The 13,989-nt window shown below is 32.8% G+C and overlaps 1 protein-coding gene across 2 annotated transcripts in view; it reads right to left on the bottom strand.

Annotated features, from left to right (window-relative positions):
* Nucleotides 1-3,626: 3,626 nt before the first annotated feature.
* Nucleotides 3,627-13,989, bottom strand: part of LOC106469062 (arfaptin-2-like) — a 28,922-nt gene continuing 18,559 nt past the window's right edge. For both annotated transcript variants that reach the window (XM_013929516.2, XM_022397463.1), the window contains exon 6: nt 3,627-10,669. In XM_013929516.2, the coding sequence (XP_013784970.1) occupies nt 10,517-10,669 (153 nt within the window). In that variant the 3' untranslated portion in view covers nt 3,627-10,516. The remainder of the gene's footprint in view (nt 10,670-13,989) is intronic.

Genomic DNA, 13,989 nt, shown 5'->3' with positions numbered 1-13,989 from the left:
CAAAGATGATTTCATCTTTTGAAATTTGATGACAACTTTAAAAACAATCAATTGATGCAGGGTTCTTTCTATGATAAGTGCAGTTTTCGATTCAATGGAGATTATTGCACCATTAATACTTCCAATGAAGCATCTTTTGAGATGTCTATGCAAACAACAGCTGGAGTGGGATGATGCATTGGGTACCACAGGAGTTGAGTTGTGGCAGTCATGGCTCAAAGATCTTAGTCATAAAAAGAAATAACAGTGCCATGCCGCTACAAGCCAGCCAATTATTGGCAGCAAATCTTGTATTTAGGGAATGACTTTGAAGGATTCTCAAGTGCCAAATACTACATGGCCCACAGTTCTTGTGGGAGTCTGACTCTACTTGGCTTTAATCTGAAGAAGTTTATAAATCTTTGCCAACAAACGATTTGCAAGTGAAGAAAGAGCAAATCGCACTCTGCCTACATGGATGAAATAGTAAAGCAATATTCAGATTAGTATCACCTACGTATAGTAGTAGTATGGCTCCTCAAATTCAAACAGTATTGTAATTTCAGATACACACACCTGATCCTATCATTAGTGTGGATGTTCAGAACGAATATGAGAAGATTCTAATCCAGCATGCCCAAAGGGTGTATAATGAGGACATCCAAGCTTTAGTAGAAGGTCAGTGCATCAAGAAGAGTCCACTTCAGAAGCTGAATCCCTACTTAGATAATAGCGTGATGAAGGTGGGTGGCTGTTTGAAGCAGGCTGTACTTCCCCAAAATATGTGTCGTCAAACTGTTCTGCCTTCTCAGCATCCTGTAACAGAGCTGATCATTTGCCATTTTCAGCAATTAGTAGGTCATGCTGGAACTTGTCAGGTATTAGCTAAAACAAGGTGGTGTTAGTGAATCGTACAAGGCCATTTCTCAGTCAAACATGTATTAAGGAAATGCTTCAATTGTAAGAAGTGCAATGAACCCCTCAGAGAACAGCAATCTACCAAGAGAACGAATCAAGCCTGGAAAACCACCCTTTTCATATATTAGACTTGACCTTTTCAATGCTAAACAAGGCAGATCAATAGTAAAACATTACGGGTGTATCTTCATCTGTTTAACAGAAAGAGCATTGCACACCGAGATTGCCCACATTTTGAACACAGATTCATTCGCTGCCACCTTCCACCAGTTTATTTGTCATCAAGGAAAACCAATGGAAGTTTCAGCAATAATGGTACAAACTTCTGCACATGTTACAACAAGAAATTGACTAGTATTTCAATCCTCCTAAAGCTAGTAATATGGCAGGTGCATGGGAACGTCATTTAGGAAATCACTCACAGCACTAGTGGCATAGCAACTGTTGTCAGATGAAGCATTAATAACCATCATGGCTGAAGTAGAGAAAATACTAAATGATTGACCACTAACCTTTGGATCCGATGACATTTGAGATCTGGAGGTCTTGACACCAAAGAGGAGTTTTTGACAACAAAGACCAGAACACCAGAAAATAGTGGTACCAAGCATGCTACTTAGAATACTGTTCTGGAGAAGATGGGTCAAAGAATACTTGTCTATGTTGAAAATACAACAGAGGTGGTTCAAACCACATAGGAACATGGGGATCAATGATGTCATCCTCGTTTCTAATGAAAAGGTGAAATGTTGTGAATAGCAACTCAGCATTGTGTTTGAAACATACCTCAACAGTGCTGGCCTAGTGAGATCTGTGGTTGTCCGTGTTGGGAACTCAAACAAGATAAGACCAATTAACAAGCTTTGCCTTCTCAAAACTGATGGTGGTGCTGATTAAGAACTTAGTGTTCCCAGAAATAATCTGACTTGATTTGATTATCATTGTTTTGTAATGTAAAATGTGGAAAGCTATGTAAAAGTGCAAGTTACATTCTGCAATAAATTGTTTACTTTTTCATTATAAGTAGATTTATCCACGATGACAATTTGGTTTGTTTTGTCAGATGTAGTTACTACAATATCCTTATTATTTTTTAGTTTTCTTAATGCTTCTTTGAAACAATGAGGAATCGCAAAGTCATCATTACTATTTATAAAGAACTTTGAAATTGTTATTTTTGATACATTTCTCTAGAACCACAATATTAGAATTGTAGTTGATGTTCAGTATTTTCTTTGTATTTTCATATGCAGATGATGCTTTTTGCTGGCTGTTGTTCGTATAAAATGTCTTCCTTTCCTTATGATGGGCATTTGTGATAAAACCAATAGGATATTCTAGCCATTCAAAGGCTGTATAAATGTTTTTTCTCATGCCCCCATAAAACAGTTAAAACATCTATTATGACTTCCATGTTTCTAAGAGCCTTCATAATATGTCATCATATGCCTCTTGATGAAGAAATCAAAAACACCTATACAATCATTAAATGGCTACAATATCCGATGGGTTTTATCACAAACATTTTATAGGAACAACAGCCAGCAAACAGCATTATATACATATGAAAATAAGAAGAAAATACTCAATATCAACTACAATTCTAATATTGTGGCTCTAGAGAAATATCTCAAAAACATCAATTTCAAAGTTTTTTTTATAAATAACCCATCACCATTAATAACTTGCTATCCACTAACATGTCTGCACCTCAAAATAAAGAACAAGGAGTCTTGTGACAAAGATTATGTTGGTGAAAGGAATAGATACAAGATTTGCAGAACATAAAACGATGTTAAAAATGGTCAAACAAATAATGCTTTTTTTTTTCACATGAGAAATCTTGATCATATAATTAACTGGAAACCAGCCGACATGATACATAAAACTAGAAATTATGTTAAAAGAAGAACTGTAGAAAATTCATTTGTTCAAACATTGCCAAACTTCAACATTTCAGAAGGTTACAATAAACTGAACCCCTTACTTAAGTCATATGCCATCAAGGGACTTGGCACAACCATTATAAAATAAACTATGTGTTTTTCTCACAAAGAAAAGTTGGACTGAACAGGATATGTGAAAGTGTCAAAACTTGTTTCCATATACATTTCTTGTTTCAAAAATAGTGGATGTAAACTTTATTTTATTTTAGGTTTCTAATATTGGTTCCTATAATTGCAATGAAATTTGGTAATTCTGAAACCTAATTTATCAAGAATACTACTATCTGTCTATGTGCGTGTGACAATTGTTTTCAAACTAGCAGTTCTTTAACACTGACTAGCACTGACTGAAAAATTATATCAATTTTCATTTAAAAGCTATTAAATTCTTGAATTTTATAAGACAGATGTGTCCTTAGATGTATGAAGACCTACTAAACTGGCTACAGGTTGTGTACTAAATGGAAAGGCTAGCCTATTCAATTATATGAACGAACACATTTTTTATTAACTTCTTAAATCAGTAGGATTTTAAATGATAGTACTCCGAAATACTGGAATGCCGTTTAACTTATCTTGAAACAAACAAATCTTTACTCATAAATAAAATGTAATAATTAAATAGGTAATTATCCAGTAAATAATATTAAAAAAGCAAATAAAAATAACTTTTTGGTCAATTTGCTTATGGTTCGATACAAGACTATCAAAACATACAGACTTAACATAAACAAAATAAATGCAAAGGTTATTAAGTGTCAAGAAAAACACAGACAAAACACCTTACTAAACTTGTTTTTATTAAGTGACATTTGAAGGAAATGTTGATCAAACATATATGTAACGTTATGTAAACAGCATTTGTTCTGAACGTGATTTACCAAGTTCTGGCCAAATGAATTACTTTACTAATGGTGTTTTTTACAAATTTTCTTCTATATTAAGACTTATATCCATACCAAGATGAATTCCAATTTTTTTCTTATGGGTAAACCTTGATTTCAACTGTCTTTTGTGAAGGGTTGGTAAGAAAAAGTCATCATCGAACAGAAGAAGCAAACAAGCCACGATAATTGAATAAGTATAGGAAAAATGAGACAATCTGTTGGAATTGTTGGTGAAAGAGAAGAAATAGATTTTTGAAGGCACCAACTCTTGAACACAGACCAACGAGATCAGCATACAGCCATGGATGAATGTTTGCAAAAGTGTGACAGCATTTGAACAACACAAGAAAAGAAGTTGACTTTCTTTTCAAAAAGGTAATGGAGTAGTATCCCCTTCAGACATACAACATAGTAATGCAAACCACTGTAGAACAGGCTAATGGGAAGCAATAAGGAGAATTTGACAATTCCAGAAAATGATCTTGGCCAATACCTAGGGAAGAAGACAAAGAGGAGGTAAAGCACAGAGAAAATTTTTTTCACAAGACTGGCTCAAAGCAGCTGCCATTAGTGAAGTGGGACCTAGAACTGTAGACCAGTACATGGAAGATGATGATTGGTTGCAGTAGTGAATGCATCAATTACAGGATGAATTATCCAATGGTACAACCATTGAAATACTGAGAGGTCCTTTCTGTTAAAGAAAGCCAACAATTTTTGAAAAAACAAACCATAATAATATTCACAACATGTGGTACATGACAAGCTCAGGGATATTCATGATGTGATTGTAGCCAAATAAGTGCAGAATGAGTATGAACTTGATTATTGATATATATCACAACAGAAGAGTTGTCTGTGCGATGTAAATACAGTACAGTGTTTGTATAACAAGGGTAGGGACTCTTGATATACACAGTCAACTGCCAAAAGCTCCTAAACATTGATGTGAGAAAGTGATTCCTGAGGAGACCAGACACCTAGAAAATTATAATCCCCTAGTAAAGCACCCCATCTAAATTGGTGGTTAACTGAGTGCGAGTCAATCAGTGTAGTGATGACTGAGTGAGAATAAGCCAATCATCAGTATAATGATGAGAATCCATACTGGAGGTACATAGAACACCAACAAATGTTTTGATAATAGGTGTGCAGATGTAAGGTATTGAAGCTAGACCAAAAGAGAAGGCTGTAAACTGATAAGCCACTCCCTAATGGTACCAGTAAAGAGAAACAAATGTCAAAAAGAAATGAATTGGGACATTTCGGTAAGAATATTTGATATCCACTTTTGTCATCCAAAAACTGATGAAAGAATTTCCATGGTTTCCATCTTAAAATAAAGAATGTCCAGATAATGACTGAAATGACAAAGATCAATCACTGGTCTCCAATCTTATGACTTTTTTGGCACTACAAAAAAAACGAGTAAAAACATGGGAAAATATACTGTTTCTATAACATCTTTCTGTCAAATGTTTGGAACTTCATTATCTGAATTTTGAATACAAATTGGATCAGACAGAAAAGGAAAAGAAATTAGAAGTCAAAAGTGCAGGAGAATGATGAAATTGGACAGAAAATCCAGATTGAAGAATCTGATGAACAAAGGACACCAGGTGACCCCCAAAAGACTAAGAGGAAGAGTCATTTGGAAATGTCTAAGTCAAGAAAGCTCACCCCATTTACTTTTGCATTTTTCAACTCAAAAGGAAAAAAAATAATGAGAAGAAGCATAAGTATAAAGCTGAGAAGTAGCAGTGTAAGAAGGAGGATAACAAATATTAACTGGATATCAAAAAGTAGGATGAAAAACTGAAATAGCTATGCCAGAGCCATAATCAGCTTCTAATGATGAGCTTCTACAGATTAAGAAAATAATTTAGGAGAAATACTGACAAAAATAAAATGGTGCAAGAAACAACCCTTTAGAGGCTACCATAAATACTGGGGTACGTGTGAATCTTTTATAAAATACCACTAGGTAATAAATGAGAACAAGCAAGTAAGCCCATTGGTAAATGAGGCCAAGTCAGTAAATGCTAGATAAAGAGAATCATGCAAGTCATTCATTTGCTCCTGAAGACTAAAGCTGAATGGTAAATCCTGCTCCTCAAAGGTGAAAAAGCCTGTGTGAAAGAACCAACTTTTTCTTGGAGTAAAGAAAGAAATTCATGACCATCAAACTAGCATCCATGAAGTCCTGACAGGAGACTTGGCATTAGAGGCTGACAATGCAGCTATAGGAACTCCGCAAATGGCAGGGGAAAACTGCAGAATTAAATCATCAATTGATGCAGAAGAGTTTCTATCTGAATTATGATGGGAAAGCAGGGCTTATGTCAGTTCTTCTAACATATGTAAAATAAGTCATGTAGAAGGTAGGAGGGTGAAAATTATGGGTATCTGATGCATGTTCTGTAATGAATAAGATGGATTCAGAATTTTGGGTTACATGTTTGTTGACAGCTTGAGAATAAACTCAACCTCAACAAGGAAAGGCTTAAACTATTTCAGAGGTAAAAAGATGACCTGATTTGAAAGATCTAAATAACAATTTCAACAATGATTTATTCTTCAAAAATATCAAACAAGGTGATACCTGCTAGTAATTGGATGATAGCATATCTAAAGCCTAAAATGAGCTTTTAAAACCATTGATTCAACTCAGAGTTTTAACAATGTAGAGAAATTATATTTTCAGCATCAAGCTACATAATTACATCATATAAATTAACACGTCTAAATAACACTGTAAAAACAACTTTGAAGTTGTGTATGTAAGCCATGTCTCACAACAAAATATCGATTTTATGATTTTATTCCACACTTGTTACTATAGCAACCTAAAATACACAATAACATATTCCATCAGAGATGTCATTTCCCAAAATCTTTACTACATTACTAAAAAGCATGAAAGAAGGGAATGTATTCTCTACCACAACTCCAATATCATAAAGCAGGAAGAAGCTACAATTAGAACAAAAACAATAATATGGAATATGTAAGTTTAAATTAGTTTTAAACAAAAATATTTTTTTCTATTAATAGCACCACTCCTAATGTTATATCTTGATTCCAATATTAAATGTAAAAACACTTTTTCCCAAAAACTTGTGAGCTGATAGGATATTAACCCTGAAGAGTAACTAATCAAGAAATATACCTATCAACATTCTCTCATTATTATGTAAGTGATGTACAAATTCAAACTCAAGTTTACATAAATGTGGTATGAATGTTAGAACATTATGGCTTTGTCAAGAGCTTTATTTCTCAGTATACTGAAGAAAAACTGAAAATAAACATTTGAATATTACAATCTAAAACCATCAACATTATCATAACATTACCACTTCAACTAGTGTGTGGATGGGCATTTTTCTCAGCACAGTTTTGACAGATTTACATGAACATAACTGCATCTTACAACATATCTAGATAAAAACAATTCAAGATACCTAAAAGTCCTATGAACTGAAAATATTTTAAAATAAGCTCAATAACACAAAATAAAATTACTGAAAGGAGAAAAAACAGGTAAATGCATTGAAATAACCTTGACTGTTTAATTTACATTACAGTGATTTTAACCATTTTTACATTAGTTGTTTATGCTCAGTAACAAAATCTTTTAACATCTATATTTTTAAAGGAAACAAAAAACATTACCATCATTGTTCATGTGTCATAAAAACAATCAATCATACAATAGTTCTCATGTAATTAGTCATGTATGTATATAAAAAAGAAACAACTGAACTTCTAAAACATTCTTAATTAGCAATGTAGCACAGTAGCTTTACACAATTAATGCAATTTTTTGTGATAAAAGATCCTTTCAAATTCATTTTGGCTTTATATTAACAAACTGATAATAAAAAACCATTTATCCTGGAATGAGAGGTCTCTTTATGCACTATAACATCACTAACACAAACATAGGGATAATAAACAAACAACAAAAATAGGACCAGTAACATAAAGTAGGCCTAATAAAGTGTGAATATAAATTCTGCAAGGTTAGTAAATCACAAAATGTTGACTAGATTTATACACGTACTTCATGGTCAAATGAAACTCTTAAGACAGTTTACATTTCTAAATGTTTCTGAAAAAATAAGCATCAAAACTGTAATACAGCACATCACTGGTTTAATAATATGATGTAATAAAACTAGATGTAAACATCAAAATCTGACTGACTAATTTAAAGAGCTCATTCTAGCTAGTGGTTTAAAAGATTGTTATATATACGTGTGTGTGTGTGTGTGTCTATATATACACACACACATATAAATATATATTCACTAGGTTACAAATCCATTCATAACCTGCTGCATGCATAAACTTTTGGACTAGCATTAGTAATACGGGAGAAAATAAAATATAATGATTCCTGTATAATCAAAGTAATAAAATGGATCTAACCGTAATAACAGGAATACTGTTAACTTTAGTAAGTGGAATGGTACCATCAAATCCAATTTACTCTAACAATGTCAGCAGTTTTAACACATTATATATGAAATTCCTCATTCTTGTGGTATTACTCACATGAAGTTCTGATTATTAGGGAAAAAAAACCCAATAGTAATTCTTATACACAAACAGAAATTATCCTAATTATAACTAAAAACAGAAGCATTATGTACATGTGCAAATTGAGGAATGTATTAAAAAAAGGCTAATTAACTTACCTTGAATATTTATTACTTAATATCAGTTGTCCCAGTCTAAATAGAAGGACAAATACACCACAACTTGTTTACAAGAAATATATGAAGCATATTTTATATGATCAAAAATATAATGGCAAATTCTAGTAAACAACTTTTATAAAGAATATAAATTTACATTTAAAGACTTAAACAAGAGTCAATAAATTTGAATACACTTAAAAGGATTTATTGACTTCACTTCTATTTTTATAAATATCACTAAAAAAAGCCTCAAATATAAAGATAACTGGGAAAATCTAATTGGAACCAGGATTCATCCAGATGTAATTGAATTAATTTTGATTATCTTCCTAAGTTTTCAATATTTTTAAAGAGCTACTTATTTCTCTCTTCCTTCTAAATTTGGTTCTTTGTGTTGTAGTATTTCCAATCACTTACAAAGTTACTTTACATTTTAAATAGCAAACATACCTGTGATAGATGATACATCATACAGTACATGCCACACTATATGTCACAATAGCTGTTTCATTATAAAGTATATCACACAAATACACTGTAGCTGTTTTCTTAAACAATATGTCACAATAATACATCACACTGTTTTCTAATATGGTGTGTCACAATAATCAAATGTAGCTGTTTTCTTATACACATGTCATAGTAATACATTGCAGCTGTTTTCTAATATGGTGTGTCACAATAATCAAATGTAGCTGTTTTTGTATACTGTATGTCACAGTAATACATCACACTGTTTTCTAATATGGTGTGTCACAATAATCAAATGTAGCTGTTTTCTTATACACACATGTCATAGTAATACATTGCAGCTGTTTTCTAATATGGTGTGTCACAATAATCAAATGTAGCTGTTTTCTTATACACATGTTATAGTAATACATTGCAGCTGTTTTCTAATATGGTGTGTCACAATAATCAAATGTAGCTGTTTTCTTATATACATGTCATAGTAATACATTGCAGCTGTTTTCTAATATGGTGTGTCACAATAATCAAATGTAGCTGTTTTCTTATACACATGTCACAGTAATACATTGCAGCTGTTTTCTAATATGGTGTGTCACAATAATCAAATGTAGCTGTTTTCTTATACTGTAGGTCACAGTAATATACTGTAGTTGTTTCTCATATAATGTAAGCCATAGTAATTTACTGTGGCTATTTTATAACCCTTCAACTGAAAACAAACTTCAGACTCTGGGGTAAAGTGACAGGTATCAATTTCTAAGTACCTATAGCTATAGAAAGCACTGTTTGAACAATAACAGCATGTATGATTATACTGGTTTGTTTGAAGAATCCTATATTAAGCTCTAACATCTGCAAAAAAAAAGGAAACATACTTACTTCTTCTCACTGTTAATAGCAACAGATGCAATATAAGAAAATCAGTATATAATTAAAAACCCTAAACCTCTGACATTAATTTGATTCTAACAATCATAAGCACAGTCATTCCCTTAGTCCTACAAACCCAGATGTACAGCTAAGTATAACAGTATTTACCCTTACATGGTAGAAACTACCAAAAAATACGAGAGACATCAAATTTTAAAGTTTCTGGTTTACAACTAATTGTTATTACTTCTCAAATTCTCAAACAAATAGAAATAATATTATAAAATATGCTGAATAAATATTCTGAAAACATCCAAGTTTTATCCTTGGAATACGAGTGAGTCTGTAAACTAAACTCCATCCTCAACTTTGCAAACAGGAGAAATTAATAACTTTCAAATTAATTTTTCTGCACTTACTAAACATTAGAACAACTAAGGTTATCAAATATACACATTTTTCCAGCTTTGAAGGGTGGTAGAAAATACATTAAAATAGTGCTTCCAATTTCAAGGCCTTAATGTCAACAAAACCTCCCTTACTGTTCAGACACGATCTCAAGACCGACTCTCTCTTTCCTGCTATACAACAACAGAAATAACATCAGGTCCGTGGCTGAAGAGAATGTAAACAAATTTAAATATACCATCACAAGAAAAGTCATTACAGTTCAGTACCTAGGAAATCAAGACAGCGGAATGAAGAGTGCCCAGTCTACATTAGTCTCAGTTCTCCGATTTTACTGTTCTAGCCATGACTGGCTGGACGAATTAGGGTTTTTCATCTTGATGTTGAACTGTTTCAAAGTGGACTCTAGCATACTTTGATTTCCAGAGAAATAAGCAGAAACAGCATTATGAAACAGCAGCAATTGTTTGTGCATGACTTTCACCTAAAAACAACAAAATGACCTTAGTTAAACAGCAGTTGTTTCTGTTGGCTAAAAACAGCACACAACAATAAAAGTTAACATTTTTCTTACATGAAAACGTATTTCTGATAGGTACTTACCTGTGATTATGAAGTTTTATACTAAAAGAAAACAATTGTTGCCACATACTAATTACAATAATCTTACCATCTCTCACACAAAGCTATCTTTATGTTAGTCTGACTTCTAAGCACTGCTAAAAAAAAAATATTTTGCAATCAGCACACACCTACATACCCTAGCAATTTCGTGCCTTTCCTGAACATATCATGTGACTACTCTCCACCAATAGTATTGCACCACCTATACTGGCTCAGCTAGTTCCCTTTCTTATTCCCACTCAGTCCTCACTTTTGAGAATTAGCAGGCTCCAAAAGAAGAACATCGGTAGGAGGAGGAATGATGGGAAGTATGTAAGGGTAAGTATCTATCGCAAATACATTTTTATTGTAAGAAAAATTTTAACTTCTGATACGGTCTTACCTCCTCTCACGCAAAGCTAGAATCCCACATTGCAAAGATGGATGGGCAGGTGTAGGTGCACAAATATCAAACAAACCAGAAAGCGACTGCCCAGAACGAATGGGTGTGCTTGGAGAAGAGAGTTTTTTGGAATGGGTGGCTTACGTTTATATAAGGTAGGAACTAACTTGTTTGCAAGGGCTATTAACTGTACTGTAAAGGAGCTATAAACTAGGTCTAAACAATGGTGAAGACCAGAATAATGATAAAAAATTGGATGTGGAATTAAGTATAGTGTAGGAACAAAGTACAGACGTAGTTTCAATGATAGGCTAAACTGTTACTACTGTAATGCTAGAAGTATAAGAAATAAAATAGATGATCTTATATCACTATATAATGAGATAAAAAATTCAGCTGTTAATGAGGTCATAATTATGGGTGATTTTAATTTTACGTGTAAAGACTGGGAAATGTTAAGAGTCAAATCATGAGAGAAACAGATTTTTAGAAACTGTTCAAGATGGTTTTCTTCAACTGGTCAGGAAATCTACTACGAACAATGCTATCTTACATTTATTGTTCATTTCTAATAAAAAAATGGTTGATAGGGTAGAGATTGGGGAACATCCAAATACAAATGATCATTGCTCAAAAGGGTCTGATGTTATGCTGCATACAAAGATAAGGAATATTGAGACTTTACTTCCAAATTTCAAAAAATAAATATTAAAGATATAAGACAATAAATATTTTTAAAATATTTCCTTGTAAAAATAAGAACTTATGACTTATATAATATTAAAAACAGATTTATTAACTATATTCGTATGGCAAGTTTATTAATATAAATTGATAATAAAGTAGTATAATTCAAATTTGAATGTACCCCTCTAAAAAAAAAGTTGTGGCATACACTTTGACCTACCCATAGCAAGAGGATTAAGCAATATTCCCCATCCTGAACAGTTGCTAGATGGAAACAAAATTGAACAAGATAATTATATTAATTTGAGCTTGTTAAGAAAAAATTGGGAAGTTTAAAGAATGATAAAGCTCCTGGTCCCGATAATATTTCTTCAAGGGTTTCAAAAGAGGTTAAGGAGCTCCTTCCATATACAGGAGCAGACCATCATGGTGGAGTATATGGGAGTATGTTTTGAGTTACATTGCTTCAATAAAATGTAATGAATACCAAGTGTACAAGTCATAACAGAAGTGTTATGGCAAAATAAGTATGAAACATAAAATACTTGCTAACACTAATAATTCTAAAGTTGAAAAAGGGCACCAGTGTAACTCTACACTCCTCCCTTCTCCAAGGTATATGTATAAATAATCAACAATTAAGAATGTTGTTAAGAAAAATGCAGTTGACAATAACACTTTCTTTTGTAACTTTCTGTTATAGCTGAAGGTTCATATCGATCTTCTAATCGAAGTTTTAGTATTACTCTGTTGTGTTTATTAGGTGTGATTAATTAATAAAAAAATATTAAAAAATTAAAAAGACTGACTATTAATTAGCTTGGAACAGTGACTGTTAAATAAGGACTTATTTTGTTTAAGCCTGCTACAGTTCTTTTAACTGGCCACCATAACAGAGTGCTCTTGCAATACATACTTACTGTATAAGCTATATGAGTATCAAACATATCATAAAATATGAATGAAGATTTAAGCAATTCTTCATCTTGTTTAAGCCTGCTACAGTTCTTTCAACTGGCCACCATAACAGAGTGCTCTTGCAATACATACTTACTGTATAAGCTATATGAGTATCAAACATATCATAAAGTATGAATGAAGATTTAAGCAATTCTTCATCTTTAACAGTTGATAGATGGGCCAGAAAATATTTTCCAAAAGGTTTTGAAGGAGGTTAAGGATTGGATATGTGAGCCACTTGCTTTTTTTTAATTGTTTGTTTGTATGTTTGTTATGAATTTTGCGCAAAGCTACACAAGGGCTAGCCGTCCCTAATTTAGCAGTGTAAAACTAGAGGGAAGGCAGCTAGTCATCACCACCCACCACCAACTCTTGGGCTACTCTTTTACCAACGAATAGTGGGACTGACCATCACATTATGACGCCCCTACAGCTGAAAGGGCGAGCATGTTTGGTGTGACGGGTATTCGAACCCGCGACCCACAGATTGCGAGTCGAGCGCCCTAACCACCTGGCCATGCTGGGGCTTTTTTTTTAAATACGTCCTTGAATAGTAGGCAGGTGCCAAAAGATTGAAGTTGGCTAATGTTACTCAGCTTTTCAAGAGAAGTGATAAAAATTTACCCAACAATTATAGGCCAGATGACTATGTAATAAAGATATAAATAGTGTGAAATGAGTGAGAAGCAGCAGACAGACAACAATAGACAGATAATACCGTAGATGTGATAGGCCTAACATTTAATATGTTAGAGTGAAACTAACAGTATAAAAAAGATAAAAAGGATAATTTCATCCCATCAAAGTGTGGTTTTAAAGTAATTGAATTAGTCTGGATACACTTTGACAAAAGGAACAGAAGATCTTCAGAACAAAGACCAAACGAATTACGGTAACTTGCACCACAAGTGTAAGTGAATCACACACAGAATACTAGTAATATAGAAAAGATAGTTTGAATAGTCAACTGAAATTCTAAAGTAACTGAATAGGCCTAAGTGGACTTTTGACAAGAAGAAGAGAACTATATATAAATAGTGTTTATGATATGCCTGTACTCTCTATAATATGAAGACTTTGTTGTACATATGTTTAACTTGTTCCAAATAAATAGATATTATTTGAAAACAAGTAAAGTGTGTGCTGTTTAT

This window comes from Limulus polyphemus, unplaced genomic scaffold (genome assembly GCF_000517525.1).
Source record: "Limulus polyphemus unplaced genomic scaffold, Limulus_polyphemus-2.1.2 Scaffold3281, whole genome shotgun sequence".
NCBI classification, from domain to species: domain Eukaryota; kingdom Metazoa; phylum Arthropoda; class Merostomata; order Xiphosura; family Limulidae; genus Limulus; species Limulus polyphemus.
The sequence above is the reverse complement of the archived record's forward strand: the minus strand, read 5'-3'. Positions and strand labels throughout refer to the sequence as shown.